The 19,434-nt window shown below is 34.3% G+C and overlaps 1 protein-coding gene across 1 annotated transcript; it reads left to right on the top strand.

Annotated features, from left to right (window-relative positions):
• Nucleotides 1–173: 173 nt before the first annotated feature.
• On the top strand, nucleotides 174–11,189 carry LOC123535301 (sodium- and chloride-dependent glycine transporter 2-like). Its single transcript, XM_053518901.1, has 10 exons — nucleotides 174–239; nucleotides 1,351–1,476; nucleotides 2,612–2,715; nucleotides 3,276–3,400; nucleotides 5,725–5,837; nucleotides 6,192–6,323; nucleotides 6,626–6,725; nucleotides 8,284–8,384; nucleotides 9,844–10,011; nucleotides 10,345–11,189. The coding sequence occupies exons 1-10, from the start codon at nucleotides 174–176 to the stop codon at nucleotides 10,543–10,545; spliced, it is 1,236 nt and encodes a 411-aa protein (XP_053374876.1). The 3' UTR covers nucleotides 10,546–11,189.
• Nucleotides 11,190–19,434: the final 8,245 nt, after the last annotated feature.

The raw sequence follows: 19,434 nt of genomic DNA, 5'->3' as shown, positions 1-19,434 counted from the left end.
TTAATGCATACTGTTATATGTGTTCGATAATCGAAAACATATTTAGTACAAACTACTAAATAGACCCTATGTGTTCAAAAATGGAAGACATTTTTGAAAGACACTAAAAAATTTGCGTTCGATAATTTATGTTCGATAATGATTGGTTGAACCACGTCACGTCAACAATTAAAATGGCTGCCTACGGCAAACCCTGGTGGGAAGCATTTCATTATTATATAAAGAAGAATTTAGAACATGTATTAAATACGACTTCGATTATCGAACACATTTATATAAAGTAACAGGCATTAAATAAGTCTTCGATTATTGGACACACATTTAGAAGTTTGTACCAAATAGATCTAGGCCATGTCTTCAATTATTGAACACATATATACAGTAATGTATCAAATATGTCTTCGATTATTGGACATAGATCTATAAATCTAATTAAAAACAGTCTGTGCGAAACTAGATACATTTTGTTTTTATCATCGAACAAACGTAGATCTAGCATGAAAATAATTATTTGTATTCGATAATCGGGCAGAAATAAAAACAACTTAACGCATATATGTCCGATTATTGAACATAATATAGAAATCGAACATAGACACAAATCTAGAATCTACTGCCATAAATACAACTTCAACCTATATCTAGCAATTGACTAATTATAGACAAAAATGACAGAAAAGATCGTTTGAAACAGTGAACTGTTTGACACATTGAACCTCGAAACGCCATCATTAGATCTATATCAGTTCTGACATCATATGTGACGTCACGGTTAAAACAAATAGTATTAATATGTTTCATTTAGTGATTTGTCGCTGAATAAAAGCGTTGTTTGGTTCGATGCGAATGAATTATATACGAGGCCACCGATGATATTAAGATCTGACACAAAAATTTTACTCAGAGCAGTCACTAATGAGATGATGTATTCGAGTCTAAACGTTACAAGACTACTTGCATTTTTTCCGCTGTTCTTTTCCTGCGGCTGCTGCCGTTTGACGCTATGAGTAATAAATGGAGTCGAAAAAATGAATTTTGTATAATAAACACAGTTTCAGCCTCTTTTTTAATAGAATAAATCGGTGTGTTGAATAAATATTTATGCGGTCCGATAGATGATTCTCATTTGCAAAATACGAGTGGTAGCTATATCATACAAAAATTGGCGTTGACAAGTCGGGTAATTTCGACAGTTTAAGAATTGCATGTTCACAGTAGAGTCAAATATTTTTTCTTAACATACTGTAAAAATATGCATGCTACCTAAAGAAGGAGGTCAGTAGGCCCTGGTCATCACCTGACTGTTAGTGAGTGCATATTAAACGAATAAAGTTGTTTATTTTTATTCAGGTTATTAACAGTCACAACAACATTCCCATTATTTGTCGTTGGAATTTTCATAGTCGTAATGTCTGGATATCAAGATGCATATACTATTTCTTCTATCCTAAGTTTGATAAACTTCTAGATGCTCGGGTAAGGAACTTAAAACATGATGTTCATACAAATCTGAGGTCTGAAAAAAAAATATTATCATTATTTTTTCTAGATACCAAGATGCTTCTACCTGGCACAATTATCCCAAACGTCCCATTTCTGCCATTTACAAGTATCAAGACTTCGTCCATTACATGTCAGAATTTTGTCCAAACAGCTGTAAAGACACTTGCTGTAGTTTCTTGTATGAGACATGAGGCAAAACATTTCCCAACAATAGAATTTGTTCAAACTTTGTATATGAACACAGTTACATGTTAGAAACAGAAAAATGAAAAAAAAAAAAAAAAAAAACAATCAAAGGTCACCGTGCTTGTGTAGTAGTTAACTGGACTTTTCTTCAATTTTTTATATTCAAAGACAGATAACTCTTGAACAAGCCTGATGACTTTCGATTTTATTCTCTTTTTTCATAACTCTGTTTCTAACATGACACTGTCTTCATATACAAAGTTTAAACAAATAAATGTTTTACTCAAAACTGCTGCAACCGTCCTTAAATGTGATATTTTTAGGAAAAATGATAATACATGTACATGTAGTTTCAATCGGGTTCGATGTCTCTAGAAAGCGACTCTTGAATTTGAATGAAATATCGCCCAATGTAGAATCAATGTATTTTATAAACTAAGATGGATGATATTTTACTACCTTAAAAAGATTAATAATATTTGTCATGTGTTTACGAATCGGATAGAAATATCCGTCCCGAGGGCACCTGCGCATTTGGCGGTAATGAGGCTAACTTAGATGAATGACATTCTATTTCATTAGATAAATGACGTTATATTACCTTAGATTGGTAACTTTTAATTACTTTATGTAAAAGACATTTTTATCTTAGATAGATGACATCTTATCACGTTAGACTTATGGCATTTTATTACCTTAGATGGATAGCATTTATTAACTTAAATGGAAGACATGTTATTATCTTCGTAGGATGGCATCTTATTTCTGCAAATGGATGGCATTTTAATACCTAAGATGGATGAAATTCTTTTACCTTAGATAGATGACATTTTATAAACCATAAATACATGATATTTTATTAGCTTAAGTGGGTGACATTCTATTATCTAAGATGCATTGAAAATGCTTTCATTTGCTCCAGGTATGGATAGAAGCAACTTTAATGGCATTCTATACGTTGTCATTTGGATGGGGAGCCATTGTATTGATCGGATCACATGCAGACTTTAAGGAAAATTGTTTAAGGTTATAATTTACGCACCAGGGCAGTATATTAGAAGTATAAAGATAATCGTAATCAGTAAAGAAATCAAGCTATCAAGCTATTGTGAAAAAAAAATCCATTGTCTAAGACAAACTATTAATATCTATGTCATACTTTGTTGTGTTAAAATCTGTTCGAATTCACTAATATCCAACGGTCGCGTGGGCCTTGTTGACGATTTCACGGTCAACAGCCTTTTTTGCGATGTTAAGAACTCGTGAAACTTGAGTCTGTGTGGTTAAGGAAAGGATGCAGATCAATATTCACGGATTTTTTAAATTCGCGAGTTATTTGCGAAAATTAAACCCCCGCGAATATTACCCAATCTGAAGTAGTTTATAATACTGTAGATTTTAACAAAATTTACAGATTAAAATATGATTTTTTGAGACGTATTCAGTATTTTCCGCACCTTAATTTTGAAATGTACAAAGTTTTGTAACTGACTAGTATTTTGACAATACACATACAAACATGATTTTCCAAAATGCATAGACTACGTGTGTATAATGTGAACGTTATATTTTCTCCTTCTATACAGAACTGCTGTTATAGTACCGATTATTGACATGAGTATGGCTGTTTTCAATGGAATGGTTTGCTTTTGTATACTTGGAAATATGGCGCATGCGTACAATGTCCACATTACAGAGGTTATCAATGCAGGTATTTTTTTTCAAATAACATATCGACTTGACGTGTACATGGAAATATAGGGTATTCGTACAATGGCAACATAAAGCAGAGGGTATTGGTGCAGGTAATTTTTCAAATTACATATTGACATGTGTATGAGAGATATTAAAGGCGCATGCGTACAATTTCAATATAACGCAAGGTAATCGTATAAAATTTAAATGTGGTAATCGTATAAAATTTAAATGTATATTGACTTGTGTATTTTGAAACACGGCACAGTCAGACAATTTCACCTTTATTGAAATTATTAACTCAGGTACAATGTATAAAATTCAACCTATATTGACCACGGTACTTGGTAATATGACATAGTCGTACAGTGTCACCTCAACATTGACGTAATCGATGCAAGTAAATTTATAAAGTCTGAGTATTTATTCATTCAAGTTAAATCATCTTGTGGGCTGGGAACTATGGTGTATTCACACTATGTTATCATTATCAAGACAAGTTATGCTGACGTTGTTCGAAATACGTAATATTTCGAAGCATACGTGTATGTGTTCCAAACAGGTTGTCAATACAAATAAACTGTAGAAGGTTCACATTATGTTAACTCATGTTTTTTTAAAATATGTAGTGTTTTTGAAATGTCATCAGAGGATAAGTCATAAAAAAAAAAACAAATTTATACATGAGCCGCGCCATGAGAAAACCAACATAATGGGTTTGCGACCAGCATGGATCCAGACCAGCCTGCGCATCCGCGCAGTCTGGGCAGGATCCATGCTATTCGCTAACAGTTTCTCTGAATGCTATATAGGCTTTGAAAGCGAAAGCGGATGCGCAGGCTGGTCTGGATCTATGCTGGTCGCAAACACACTATGTTGGTTTTCCCATGGCACGGCTCATATAATTCAATTGACGCTGGTGAATTTGGCAATATGCCTCTTTTGTATCATAGTAACATTGCAGATCATTTACTTATCATTCTACTTGTATTATTAAAATAGAATACAATTTTGTATTGAAGATTGTCAATGCATGAAGAACGCATGTTTTTTCTTCGTGTTAAAATATCTGCAGAATTGGTGCCCGGACTCTAACCAACGTGTACTAAATGATTTTACGAATGTTTTAACATGGAACAAATACTTGTTAACTGTTTTCTAGCTTAAAACATATAAAATGTGTAAAAAGCTAAATTAAATTAATGGTATGCCAGGCGGGTTTTTTGTTCCTTGTTTTTTTGTTCTTTTGTTTTTAATCTGCGTTATAGAGCTGTTATATCATAACAGTACAACAACGAGCGAGTATTCTAATATATATCATATTAACAACACGTGATCTCCGTGTCTACATACCTTTGTTTCCATGTTTAAACGCTACTTCAAAGGCCTCCGTGGCCGAGTTGTTAAAGTCGTTGACGTCGAATCACTTGGCCTTCAACGATGTGGGTCCGAACCTTTCTTTGGGCGTTGATCTCTTCATGTGAGGGAGCCATCCAGCTTGCATACGGAAAGTCAATGGTTCTACCCAGGTGCCCACCCATGATAAAATACGATGTAACTCATTGCAGACTTGGAGCGGTCTTCTGCGCATGCCCGAAAGTGATTATCAGTTCTAGCGCACGGCAAAAATATGCATATTTTTGCATGTCCGCATGCATTTAGTGTACAATATGCATAAAATACTGACTAAAGGTTAGGGTTAGTATCACCATGGTTACAAAATATATACATTTAAGATATTTTCGTTCAAATTTAGTTAATCCGGTATGTACCGGAGACTGTAATTTATACCGGCGGTCCAAGTCTGCATTGAGTCACAGTCAAATTATGCACGGAGGGGTACCTGGGATCTTCCTCCTCCATCAAAGATGGAAAGTCGCCATATCACCTGAATTATGTCGTAGCGACGTTAAACCCAACAAAAACTTCAAAACGTGTTGACCGGTTATGTATATCTTAAACATGTTTGCAGTTTCCAAAACGATAGATTTAAAATAGAAGATAGTAAAGGTACCGGAATTTATAAAGTCGTCAAGACGTCATCATTACATCATTTATGACGTCATATGTGACGTCAGGATTCAAACAAGTAGTCAAATCTTAACCTAGTATCTATGTTTTAATTTTATGCAAAAATAGGGACAACACAGATTTGTTAAACGTCTATAGAAGCTGTAATGGCGTTGGTTATAACACACGTTTTGGAGCAAAAACCGTATGTTATACCTATAAAATTTTGTTATTCCAATGCAGTGCTCTTTTTGCTCAAATATGTGCTCTAACGCATGTACTAAAATCAGATTCTCCAATGGTGTAGAAAAAAATCATCATTTATTTCAGGTATGGCAACGGGAATGGTTGCTTACATCACAGCCTTGTCTTCTTTCCCCGTTCCGCAGCTTTGGTCTGTGTTATTCTTGGTTTCCATGCTATGTACAGATATCGACGCACAGGTAATACTACATGCAATGCTTGTTTTCTCAGGAAGTGGATTCGAAGCTTCGCGTTCTCATCACACTTTCTAAAATAATAAGAACTATTTTAAAACTCCTCATATAAATCAAACAAATTTTATTAGGTTTAATATGATGATGCGAGGATCAAGCATGTGATTAAATCTTTATACTGAGGTTTGTATGTAGTTTTATCACTGCTTACAATTTTAACATGACTTAGATAAAGCAAGATGTTGCCCGTAAACTGCAATGGGCTTGATCAGTTACTATTTTGTTTACGTCATGTGACTGGTTTAGGCCAACAAAAACAATGTTACAAAATAATTCTTGTGGAAATGTTTACTGTTTCAGTTACTTCCGCTGGAAATGATAATGCAGTTGCTGGGCGATGTATTCCCCAGCGTGAAGTCGGGTTACAGGATTAAGGCCCTCATTGTAGTATCGAGTTTAATGTTTCTACTTGCATTACCTACATGCACAGGGGTAATTATCAATCGTAGTTTTACGCCATTTCCACCATTATGCCATTTCCGCCATACTTAGGCAAAATTCTTCTATGTTTTAATGTTAGAGAGATATCGAGTGGGATAGTGATTTATTCATTAAGAGTAGGTTCTATGTATTGTTCTGATAAAAACTATTTTCCTTTTATTCAAAATGCAATTAAAATCAAACCATTCTATGACTTTGATATAAAAGCAAATAAGGACTTTTGTTTTACTCACCACGTTTGATTTTGTGCAAGAAATACACGATTATTTATCATTAATATAGTTTAATTGCAGAGCGGCGGGTATTTGTTTCTGTGGCTTGACTGGTACAGTGGGGCGTGGCTTGGACCAATTGTTGCTTTTGTAGAAGTATTCGTTGTTTCCTGGATATATGGTATATGTTCTTTGCAGTAATATTATTACATGTTATAATGGTAGGTATATAATCTACATACAAAATGTCGCGTAATTGCATAGGTATGTCAAAAAGTTAAGGTAGTGGATCCGTAATGACTTTCAACAACTGTCGTGTGATTACGTACTCTCATTGAGCAATTCGGAATTCCTCGGACATATATATAGCTGATGGATTTCGTAATAAAACACGGAAAATATCAATGTCGCATACGGAGAATTACTTAATTTACCTATTGTCCGTAGGAATCCACTACCTTAAATAAAATATGATGAATCATTTTTCATTTGATAGATGTAACATGAAGTATGATGAAATAAAAGTGTTTCTTTGCGATTTTAGTATTGTGGTATCTGTGAAATGAACATTAAAGGAAAATACTATTTCAACAACAAAAACAGAGGAAGGAAGTGAAATTGTTCTATCTTGTATATAATCCTCCTCAGTCAATATACTAAGCTAAGTGAAATAGAATATGTAAATCTTCGATAATTTCGACATCTTTGTGTAATTTCTATTATTAGCTTACCTGAGCATGATGTGTTTCATAATGAGCTTTCAGGGTGGTTAGATATTCGTCATCTATCACTTGACTGTTATCAGCAATTGTTTTGTTTACACTCTAGCTACAGCATACCTAAAGCGATCTTTTTTCAAACGTACAGAAATTTATATAGATATGAATTCTCTGTCAAGATTAATTATGGATTAAATGAACGGGACTTGATTCGTCCAAAAGATTCATTAATTATTCATGCTTACACTCCAGCCTTTTTATTTTATCACTTATCACATTAATTTTAGTCCTTACTATCTTTGTCGAATTCAAGAATGGAATGGGCTAAATCTATCTTTTAGACTTTCAATTATGACATGACACCTGATTAAATATATCAATAAGGCCCCGTGCAAGTTTAGTTATATCAGATCAAAACAGTAGGTCTACAGTTACGTACCTTTGATTTATCAAATATGTCATTATTCACAATTTCAAATGTTCATTTAACAAAGAAAACTGAAACTATGACGTTATATTTCAACAAAGTTAGTATCTCTACGTCACAATTGTTACGTCATAGCACCAAAGGTGATAGCGACGCGCTGAAAAAGAAAACACCCAAAATAAGCAAATATTAAGGATGTAGATAAAAACCCATTATCGAAATAACACTGAGATCGTGCTGGTATAAGGTATATTCAGGATTATGTTTGATTACGGGTCAAAAAAGACATGGTCTAGAGTGTCACTGATTGATAAAAAAGTATTTCACCATTTTGGAAACCAGCTACTCATCTTTGTTTCTGTACTATTCATTGGCCAGGTTATAGTAATTCAAGAAAGGACAAATCTTCCATAGTAGCGTTCCTTTAATTAAAAAAAAAACTCTGTTGATCATGTGTCTACTCTAAATAGAATCTACATTATTTCGTTAGGAGTCTTTCTCCACAGAACAAAACGGTACAAGTCAGACATCCTGACTATTCAGGTGAGCAGGTATATGACCATCATGACCCTCTTGTTTCTTTATTACCACAGGATTGGACCGATTTAGCGATGACGTGTATTTGATGATAGGAAAACCCATTCCGGGAATTCTGAGATTTGGACTCGCATTTGTATCCCCTATCGTGGTTTCTGTACGTAAATACATTTAATGATCATATATTGTTACAAAACTGCACAGAACAAAATCCCATCTCCAAGCCAAATAACCGAAAGCGGGCATAATGTTTATGTAACTGAATGGAAGAGCGGTGCCTTTGAGTGGCAATGGCTCTGAGAAGAGGATAATAGTCCGAGAGCATTTTTTATTATTATTTATTATTATAGTGACAGGTACAAAATAAACAGATACAGTACAATTTTTAATAACATTAGATCAGATCAAACCGCCTAAAAGGTCTAATCGTCCTCAATACATTGTAATAATATCATGCATTATTAATTAACAGGTCAATAGAATAAGTAAACGTGGTGAATGATTATTATGAGGCCGTAGCATGAGAAAACAACATAGTGGGTACTGCGACCAGCAAGACCAGACCAGCCTCGCATCCGCGCAGTCTGGTCAGATCATGCTGTTTCGTTTAAAGTCCTACTGAATTAGAGAAACATTAGTCGAACACATGGATCCTAGACCAGATGCATTGATGCGCAGGCTGTTTGGATCCATGACTGGTCGAAACCCACTATGTTGATTTCTTTATGGCAGGACATATAATAAATGAGAATAACATGTGTTAAAAAATGTAACTAGCGTGGTTTCTTGCTTTAAGCATTCTATTGATATACTTGCCACATTAACAATATTTTTAATGGTAGATATTAAATCATAATTGGAAAAAATGCTAGCAAGGGTACTAGAAAAAGAATTAATTGTTCAGTTTGCAAGTTTTTAGTATGTTTTTACATGCAACTGATAAGTAATCAAATGCATTCAGTAATTGTACTTAATGGCTTATAGCATAGTTTTGGATTGAACAAAGTCAGTTTTCAGGACATAAGCAGCAATGTACAACTATGAAGGCATTTGATTATTATGCAGTTGCATGTAAAATGTAAGTTAAAAACTTGCATACTCGAACATATACTTATTTTTTTCTACTCGATCTCTAGCGTTTTTTAACAATTATTATTTGTTATGTTTTTGAGTTAAAGAACTAAATGAGTTCCTCCTTGATACATATACATGTTTACAATTGATTGTATCCTTTTTGTTGATTCCTATCGGAACTCGATTCGACTTTAATCAAACATGTCTGCATATCCTCCTGTGGTATTTGTGCAGTAAGAACATAAATCTTGGATTAATCATGATACTAAAATTATCTATTTATCTGTCTGTCGGTCTAATCTTTTCTCTGTCTGTCTGTCTGTCTGTCTATTTTCAAACAGTTTGTCAAATGACAGTACATTGAATGTTTAAAATACTAATGCCGCGTCTTAACAAATTACTGGTTGCTTTTTGAGCATAAGGGATAGTTGCTAAGACAAAGAACGATTAAGTTGAATTCATTTAGGCAAGATTTCTTAGTAAAATGTTATTTCTTGCGATTATTTCTCTTATTTTGTTTAATCATATAGTCATTTTTCCAGGTAATATTCTTCACAAGTTTGGTAGAATATGTACCGCCAAAGTACGGCTCATACTCCTATCCTACATTAGCAAGGATCCTGGGCTGGCTGCTGGTTGCTATAATCATGATGCCTATCGTAGGACAAGCTGTTTATATTGTAAAGAAAACGGAGGGCCCTTTTTGGAAGGTATTCTTAAAACATAAACAAATTTTTAGATAGGACACAGTTGTTGGAATTAATGCAGTCAAAGTTGTTGTCACTCATGTTCGCTGCCAACAGTTAGCGTCCAGCTGTACAAACGGCTGAACATCAAACATATTGCGTTTCTTCTGAAAATCAGTTTAACCTAAAACATTCCGTTTTCATGAACACTTAAAAGTTTTGAATATCTTACAAAGCGTTTTATAAGTTCAACGCATGGGGACCCATTGAAGGAATGGTTACATAGCCAAAGGTAAATTACAGCTTATAAACAGGACATTCATTGACGTGTTATGTTACCATTTTTATCCTTTCCAGGAAATAGTTGGCCTTCTTAAGCCATTAAATACATGGGGACCACACGAAGAAGCGCATGGAGCAAAATACCAAGCGAAGAAATCAAAATACTGTAACAGGACATTTCAGGATTTGTTTTATTACAACGTGTTTGGGAAATACAGACAGTCCTCCGCTATGAATGTTGTTTTGGCTCAAGAAATGGACAATCTGAAGACATAACGAAAGAAATTAATATAGTTGTGGACTGAATAAAATGCACTTTATGTTTCTGTTTGCTTTTTTATCTAACAAAATGTAATGATATTAAATATTGACAGTTATAACACCATATTAGAGGATGATGAAATCATTACATAGGGCCTAACTTCCTGCCATGTCACATCTAACGGATATTCAGCTAGTACTACATAGGTCAAAACCTAAGATACATCGAAAGATAAACTACTTAGTACTACAACACAGGCCACACACGTTATCCGGAGATTTAATAGATCAAAAGGATTTAAAATTACCAAGACAACACATTCTTTACAAGTTTCGACTTTTATGTCTTTGCCAGAAATAACAACGTACAATACAAACGACGTCACGTTCGAAGATTTGAGAAATATTTTGATTGTTTGTGTTCTTGACATTTATTATTTTTCATGCAGTGTTACTGAGATGTATATACATCTATGGTGTAAGTTTGTAATGCAATAAGATATGTTTAGACCACAAAAAAACCAGATCATTTTGTGTCCTTTAAATGCAGAAATTAAAATGTTTTGGTATGTAGTTACTTCAAGTCATATGCGTATATTCGAATATTTATTCTGACAATGAAAAAGTGTTGAAAATGCCATTAAATGATTGGAAAATTTTGTCATATTATAAACCACGAGTTCAGTGAGTGTATATTATAAATCTGATTATCTAGATTATGGCGAGGTACAATCTTATTTGAACTACGTTCGATTCCTCTTCTTGGAAAAAACACAGTACATGTGTCATATTAAAATGTGTGGTCTTCACCCCACTAGGGCTGGAACCCATGACCCTCATGTTAAGCGGTCGATACTTTAACCACTGTACCACAGCTAAACGAAGAAGTCGGATGGCTTCCTAATCAACACGTGTGTTAGTTACGCCGATGAATCTTTCGTGTTAAAAGAAGATCATGGTTTTAATTTCCAAATATAAAAGAAATAAAAAAAATCGGGTTATGCAGTGATATTATTTTATTCAATTTACGACCTCTACCCATTTTCAAAAAGTCATTGAATTAAACATGAATTTTTCAACAAATATCAGTGATAAAGATATTAAGAAACAGATATTGAATTGTTTCTGATGTTTGGTCAAATACAAAAAAAAAATTGTTTCTAAAAAGAGACATTTTTTCTCATGATTTTCTTGTCTTTTAACGAAATCGCACGTACGTAAGTAAATTCTACACCTTTATGTGAGTTATTGTAACTTCATTTGGGTCGTACAACGAATAACATAATATCAAAGCATAACTTGATTTTATTAAAATATAGCATTTGAAACAAAAATCTTTTTTTTTCTAAACGAGTGAGATTTTCGTTAATGTACCGTCAGTAGTATTAAGGGGACGCATACTTTGAAATTAGAAAAAAGTGGGTGGGGTATGATAAAATTTACCTGCAAAAAAGTACAAGGTTTTGGTACATGAAATGGATACTGTTTCAACTGTTATAAGTACACAAAGGATTGCTCACTAAAATAAAAATGAGAAAACTGAAACAAGAAAGTTATTGTTGAATTACATAAGACTTATTGTGTACATTCAAAGTCAACAATTACGACTTTTTGGTGCGAAAATAATAGTGCTTCACCTTGTCCAAACATTTATCAATGTCCTACAGATTCTAATTTAAAGAAATAATGTGAAATATGGTCATTGTCTTGCTTTTCATTTCGCATATGTAAGCTAAAACACATTATTTAGTTTGTTTACAAAGTAGTGCATAAGAAAAGATACGGTGGTCAAGGAATGCCACATTCCAAATCTAAAAGAGTATATTCCCCTTGATATATTAAACATTTATCGTTACAGAAGTCTAGTGGCTTACAATAAGGGCCTAGAAATGTTGCCATTAGTAATTTTTAACTTGGTATTCATGAACTACAATGCACTTAAATACCAAAACACATTCAACAAACTTTTGAAAATGTATTGTCTTAAAAATCCCTAAAATAAGGTATGAAATTTGGTTCAGAGGTCCAATCAATGTGTTTATGTGCAAAAGTAACATTCTAATCTTGTTCACAAAAGTTACTAATACACAGCAGGCATGTCAATGATCAAAACTGGACGAATATACATTTATCCTCACTTTAATGTCATTTATATTTTGTCCTTGAATTCTCCACCATACTTTTCATAACTCTGTTTGCGCGAGTTGCACGAGAATGCTGTCATTCACGTAAAAAAATGGGGTCAAATAAGTTGTAAATGCAATATCATCTAAACGTAATTAATGGAATATGCAATTCAAGATAAACTTTATCTCATAACGTAACGAACATGTATAATGTTGTAACAACAACTTTACTTACACTGATTTAAGTAGCAGTCGGTTTATAAGTGACTTTATTGATTCGTTTTGTGTTTTGTTATTGTTGTCAAAAAGTATAACGGAAGTGCCTCACAACTGAAGCGGAAACCAGTTTGATGCGCAAAGTAGTCCAATGTAAGTAATATTTTTTGACAAATGTCCACAAAAATTAATAATTTTCTAATATTAAAGACGAATATCTGAATAGGATTCATTATTTGATAAGAAATTATAACCATCGACATGTTTTTTTAAAAATCGTACACGTGCTGACACCTAAGTTGTCTCCCGTTGTTTATTAGAGTTACCTTTCGTCCGGCGCAGTAATACATTTGCAGTGAATCGCCGAGAAGTCGTGGGAAAATTAAAAACCATGTAAATAAACTAAAATTAACCACAGTTTCAAGATGAATTTCAAGTGATCGCCATTATGCATTTAACCCGCCTGACCTGTGTAGCATCTTAGATATCTGTTCTAACGTATTCATTGTGTAGAATGTCATGTTATGCCCTTGCAATGTTAATCCCACTCTGATTTTTTTTGTTTACATTTTTATCAATGAGAAATATGGCGTCCATCCCGAGCTGAAATGACGTGGCGTTAAATTTTTACATGTTTAAGCAAACCTGGTGTGTTAGAAAGAAAATCTCATCCCTTCAACATTATTTGGAACACTGTTTTTGTAAAAAACCTGTTTTTTCCTTATACAAAAGCTTAGTATTTTGTGTTGAATGTACTTTCACAAACACCTCTGTTTTCCTATTACATTCATAGTACCACATCCTTATCCACAAAATACTGAATATTACAGGTGTCCATCAGTATTATATCAGTTTAGGAATATGTTTTTTATTTTCCCACCATCGATTTCTTCAATATGCACCCCTTCCGCATTTCTGTATGAACTGTGAATGTAGCAATATGCGTCCCCTTAAAGATATTGCCAAAATATCGAATGAGAATTTATAACGTAAGCTGTTACTTGATGTACACATATACTGGGAGGACGTCAAACGCTATGTCGTGTATGAACGTCAGTATTTTATTGCACGGCCCATCAGGGCCGGGCATATAGAGGTGGTTTTAGAATGTGCAATGGGTTCGGATTTGACAATTTTTTCCCTTCGAGTCATATTTCTGTTAAATTTTCGTTTGACACTCAGAAAGTGAATATTCAAACGTGTAATCGCAAAAATAATGGAATTAATATTATTTAATTGTGTTCCTTCTGGTTTATATTTTGCAATATTTGCAGAATTTGCATTATATTGAATCGGATTTGATCAATTTCAGCCTTTCAAGTTCTTCGCGCAGAGCCATTCGCGCTTGCGCAGTTAAATTATACATTCTTGCAGTCAGTGTAACGTCTTTTTTATTGAAATATTTTGTAGTGGATTTTGTCAAGAACAAGGTAAATTGTTACGAACAATATTGTTTTTGATAACAATGCATTTTAAGTGCCAATTCACATTCGTTGATCTAAATTTTAGAATAAACCAAACTCAAAGCGAGTCACCCTAAGTGATGACCTAGATTCTACTTACACTATCAATAGGAATCATAAATAAATAGCATGCTTTAGAAGACTTTTTGCTTAGTTATGCATTTTAATAGGTTTATAGAGATGAATTGCAGTCAAAGTATCATTTTTTAATGTGTATAAATGTGAAGTTTTTGAAGACGGAATAGTGTAAACAATAGACCACGTGATTTTTGGCGCGATTTTACTACACATACATGTACATATGCTACTTTTGGCAGGTGGCGCAGTGTAGGGTTTTTCCAATTATTAAATGACGCTATTTATAAACATATCCCAATGTCTGAAACAGTTACTGAAACATTAGGCATTTTAATTTATCAATTTGAGACCGCGTCAGAACTTTTGACTCGGTGTCTTGGAGAGAATTTTCTTGTATGCCTGTTTCTCGTCGATTCGAGCTTTCTCATCGATTCGAGCCCTTGTGTTTTAGTAAAATTCATGCTCATGAAGCATGTTCTTCCATCAGAAACTCGTGCCATTTACATTTAAAATGCCTATGAAAATATTAGTCATGATATCACTGAAAAATTGAGTAAATACTTGTTTTAATATTTTGCATAAAAAAATGCTTATTTCAAAAGGAAATTACACAGTGGGTAATATTATGAGCCAAAATTTCAATATAAAAGCATCCTGAGCATATTTCGACTGTTGTAACAATTGAACAAGAAGTCAGTCTTGATAGAAATTTGTTTTATGGAAATAGACTGTGCAAACATTAACACTTATTGACCTACCAAACAAAGGGCTCGAATCAATGAGAAAGTTTTAAAATGATGCAGAGTTTGACCTCCTTCAGTCTCGTGCAAAAAGGTACATATAAAACATGATAACATTGTAATTTTAATGTTCATTGTTAAATGCAAATATTTTTGTAACAACAAACAAAAATTATTTAATTGAACCGGTCAAAGAGCTATAAAAATAAATAGATTGGCAACTTGAAAGGCATATAGAGCAAATCTCGCCAACCTCCCGTGACAAAAAAACGAGATCTCGTTTACCGGAAGTGGCGCTTTCTCCACGCGCTATTTTGTATGCGAAAGCAATTATTCATCGGTAAAATAATTATCACCGTATGACCACGCTTCTTTCGATGGCAAAAAAAAACGTGTACTTCGTGTCTTAAGACCATTTCACATTAAACTAATTTTGTTTTAGAAGCTAACATGTATTTTAAATGTAGTTTTAAAGGTACAAATTGTAACTCCATGCTCGCCGATGTTTGTTTTTAGTAAGATAACGCCGAATCACGCTCTGACACGAGCTCACGCGAGATTACAGCCAATTTCCTTTCTGTGTATTTTATACTTCTTTGAACCGGTTTATAAAAATATGCACGCCCCTAAAAGATTTAAAAGGCTCGAATCAAGGAGAAAGCAGCATACATACTTCCTGATAACAAGAGGCGCGATGCAGTATGAAGAGATAGATAGTCGAAATAATCCGCTGTATAAGCTTGTCTAAAGAGATAACAAGTCTAGGAGTTTGAATGTTCTGTAAAATTATAGATAGAAAAATCTTTGAAATCATGGATGGTCCATATATGTACTGTACAGTATATATTTTAAAACGAAGAAATCCTAGAATAGACCATGTGACTTATGACACGAATTTACTACACATGTACATGTGTTACACTCGGCAGGTGGCACTGTTCAAGGTTTTTTCCAATTGTTAAAGCGAACCGTTAAACATAATCCAATGTCCTGCACAAGGGGGCATTTCGTCTTATTATAAGGTCCAATGACAGTCCAGATAATGGGCGATTTGAGACTTTTTGAAAATTTTTGACTCGCTGTCTTCTGGTACATAATGTACTTCCTGATTAATAGCAACCACTACTTTTCTGCTAGTTTTGATTACAAGACGAAAATTGTGTTTGGACTCTTGTAAGTGTATGAATGTATTGAATGACAAATCAATGCTTTTGACATAAAATTAAAGTAATAAAGATTTATATAGGCCCTAAATTATGACACTAACACATTTTTCAGGTTTTTCTGCATGAGTGACAGCAGGTATAATTGCATATTTTGTGCTACATTTATTTGAAGATATCCCCAGTTTTTAACAACTGCCTTGACCTCCCAGTTATGATCAGAAATTAATAGTTGAATGTTGGGAGTATTTCTGTAAATTTAGATATGGATTTATAGGGAGATTACGCACCCACTCGATGAAAAATGAAAATGTAATTTTAGCCCCATTCAAATACACTTAGGTGCTTTCACTTTGAAAAACAACTTAGGTGCTTTCACTTTGAAAAACAGTGTAGGTATAATTTCCAATCTGCACACTTTCCCGTCTTAAAAATCATATAGTATTCAAGATACCCTGTATGACTACAATTTAGGTATACATGTACTGTAAGGCCAAACAAATGTTTCCAGTAACATGCTAAAGAAAAATAGGTAGGTAGCTGGTCAGTAATTTTTTTTTTTAAAAATCTGGATTTTATTATCAAGTGGGACCTTTCGGAAACTATTTTTGTGTACAAAAATACGAATAAGGGAGTTATTCCTTTAGAGCCTCAGTAACAAGGATATAAACTAGCTATTTTTATTTTTGGGCCCAGACTGTCAAAATAAATGTTTAACATCAGGTATATGGGCATTTTCTTCAACAATTTAGGGTCCCAGCCAAAAATCTAGGAACCATGGGCTACTGGGCCCTTGCTAGGGGTGTAACAATATGCTAGTCTCACGATACAATATGTATCGTGATACAGATGCAACGATACGGTACATATCGCAATATGAATTGAGTATCGTAAGTAAGCATTTGTGTGACAAAAAAAAAATTATTCAATGTCTCTACTCTTGGAATGATACATTTCTTTAGTTACTATCCTTAACACTGATTGTATGTAAGATATCATGCAATATTTCTAGTTTCCACTTATCGTTTCTGTATTGTGAAACAGACCTATGATTCGATACGCGTATCGCCAAACTGATGTATCATGGTAAAATGAATTTCGAAATAACAGGCCTATGGTACGATATTTGTATGGCCAAACTGATGTATCATGATAAAATGAATTCCGATGTATCGTTACACCCTTAGCCCCTGCTGATTTTTTCTTGAGTAAGTTGATTTTTAACATCACTGACTATGTTTAAAACATAAAAAGTGCAGTTTTTCAACTTTTTGTTAAAACATTAAATAAAAAAAAACTTCTCCGAGGCAATGAAAAAGAATTAGGGTCCGGAATAAAGGGTAGGTCGGGATACCGGAAACAATTTTTTTTTCTAACCTAATTTGTATTTATTTATGACAATGCTTGTTTTAAATATTAAAAGAGGATTTAATTAATATTTTTGAGAGAATTTCAGCAGGCTCAATAGAAAAAAAGGTGGTAAATCAGCTTATATACAGAGTTGACTTGGTAGAAACTTGAATGGTTACTAATATCCTCATTACCATTTTTTCACATTTTCATGCTCCCTTTCAGCTTTAAAAACCGCAAATCAAACATTTATCTTAAGTGATATTGCTAGGATATTGCAGTTCCGCTGGTCAGATAGCTCAATTGGCAGAGCAACCCAAAATTGAGGAAATTACGTATGGTAATTTGTGTTTTGGGGAGGTTTCAGGTTCGAATCCTGGTCTGGCTGTGCAAACTGTCGCGTTGTGAAGTTAACTTTTTCCAGTTTTTTTTTTATAGAAGATCTACAGGTAAAATATAAAAATGCATCTTATTTACTTAAACTGCTGTAATACTGTATTTACCTTGAAATAAATTTATTCCCCACTATTTTGTTTACTCTTTGGGGCATATTTGTACTCTTTGTTTTTTTTTTAGCTCTTGTGATCACTCGATGTCACTCTGTCGTCTGTCAACATTTAGCTTGTGTATGCGACAGAGGCTTTATTAGTCCCCTACTGGTTGAAAAACCAGTTTCGGGGACTATAGGAATGCGCTTTTCCGTCATTCCGTCCGTCCGTCCGCAATTTCATGTCCGGTCCATAACTCTGTCATCCATGAAGGAACTTTAATATTACTTGGCACAAATGTTCCCCATGATGAGACGACGTGTCATGCACAAAACCCGGACCCCTAGCTCAAAGGTCAAGGTCACAATTGGAGGTCAAAGGTCAACAGGGCTCTTTTCCTGTCCGGTCCATAACTGTCCCATCCATGAAGGGATTTTATTATTACTTGGCACAAATGTTCCCCATGATGAGGCGATGTGTCATGCGCAAAACCCGGACCCCTAGCTCACAGGTCAAGGTCACAATTGGAGGTCAAAGGTCAACAGGGCTTTTTTCCTGTCCGGTCCATAACTCTCCCATCCATGAAGGGATTTTAATATTACTTGGCACAAATGTTCCCCATGATGAGACGACGAGTCACGCGCAAAACCTAGACCCCTAGCTTAAAGGTCAAGGTCACAATTAGAGGTCAAAGGTCAATGGGCTTTTTACCTGTCCGGTCCATAACTCTGCCGTCCATGAAAGGATTTTAATATTACTTGGCACAGATGTACCTCATAATAAGACGATGTGTCATGCACAACTTTCAGACCCCTAGCTCAAAGGTCAAGGTCACACTTAGCAGTCAAATGTTAACATAGCATGAACAGGGTCTGTTTCGTGTTCGGTCCATAACTCTGACATTCATTAAGGGATTTTAATATTACTTGGCAGAAATGTTCCCCATGATGAGACGTTTTGTCATGCACAAATCCCGGACCCTTACCTCAAAGGTCAAGGTCACAATTGGAGGTCAAAGGTCAATAAGGTTTTTTTCCTGTCCGATCCAGAACTCTGTCATCCATGAAGGGATTACAATATTGCTTAGCATAAATGTTCCCCATGGTGAGATGACATGTCATGCGCAACACCCAGTACCCTAGCTTAAAGGTCAAGGTCACACTTTGAGATCAAAGGTCAGTAGGATTTTTTTCCTGTCCAGTCTATAACTTTGTCATGCAAAACAGGATTTAGACATCAGTTGGCACAAATATTCCCCTGGATGAGACAACATGTTAGGC

Source organism: Mercenaria mercenaria, chromosome 12 (assembly GCF_021730395.1).
Source record: "Mercenaria mercenaria strain notata chromosome 12, MADL_Memer_1, whole genome shotgun sequence".
In the NCBI taxonomy this organism is placed as follows: domain Eukaryota; kingdom Metazoa; phylum Mollusca; class Bivalvia; order Venerida; family Veneridae; genus Mercenaria; species Mercenaria mercenaria.
Note: the sequence above shows the minus strand (reverse complement) of the source record. Positions and strands in the feature narration are given on the sequence as shown.

What these genes read in the sequence shown, in the direction of transcription:
- LOC123535301 (XM_053518901.1), top strand. Translation starts at nt 174, where the DNA reads ATGGCTGCCTACGGCAAACCCTGGTGGGAAGCATTTCATTATTATATA. An exon ending in TAAAGAAGAATTTAGAACAT is followed by an intron (nt 240 to 1,350) that starts GTATTAAATACG and finishes ATTTTTATTCAG; the next exon opens with GTTATTAACAGTCACAACAA. An exon ending in CATTACCTACATGCACAGGG is followed by an intron (nt 6,324 to 6,625) that starts GTAATTATCAAT and finishes GTTTAATTGCAG; the next exon opens with AGCGGCGGGTATTTGTTTCT.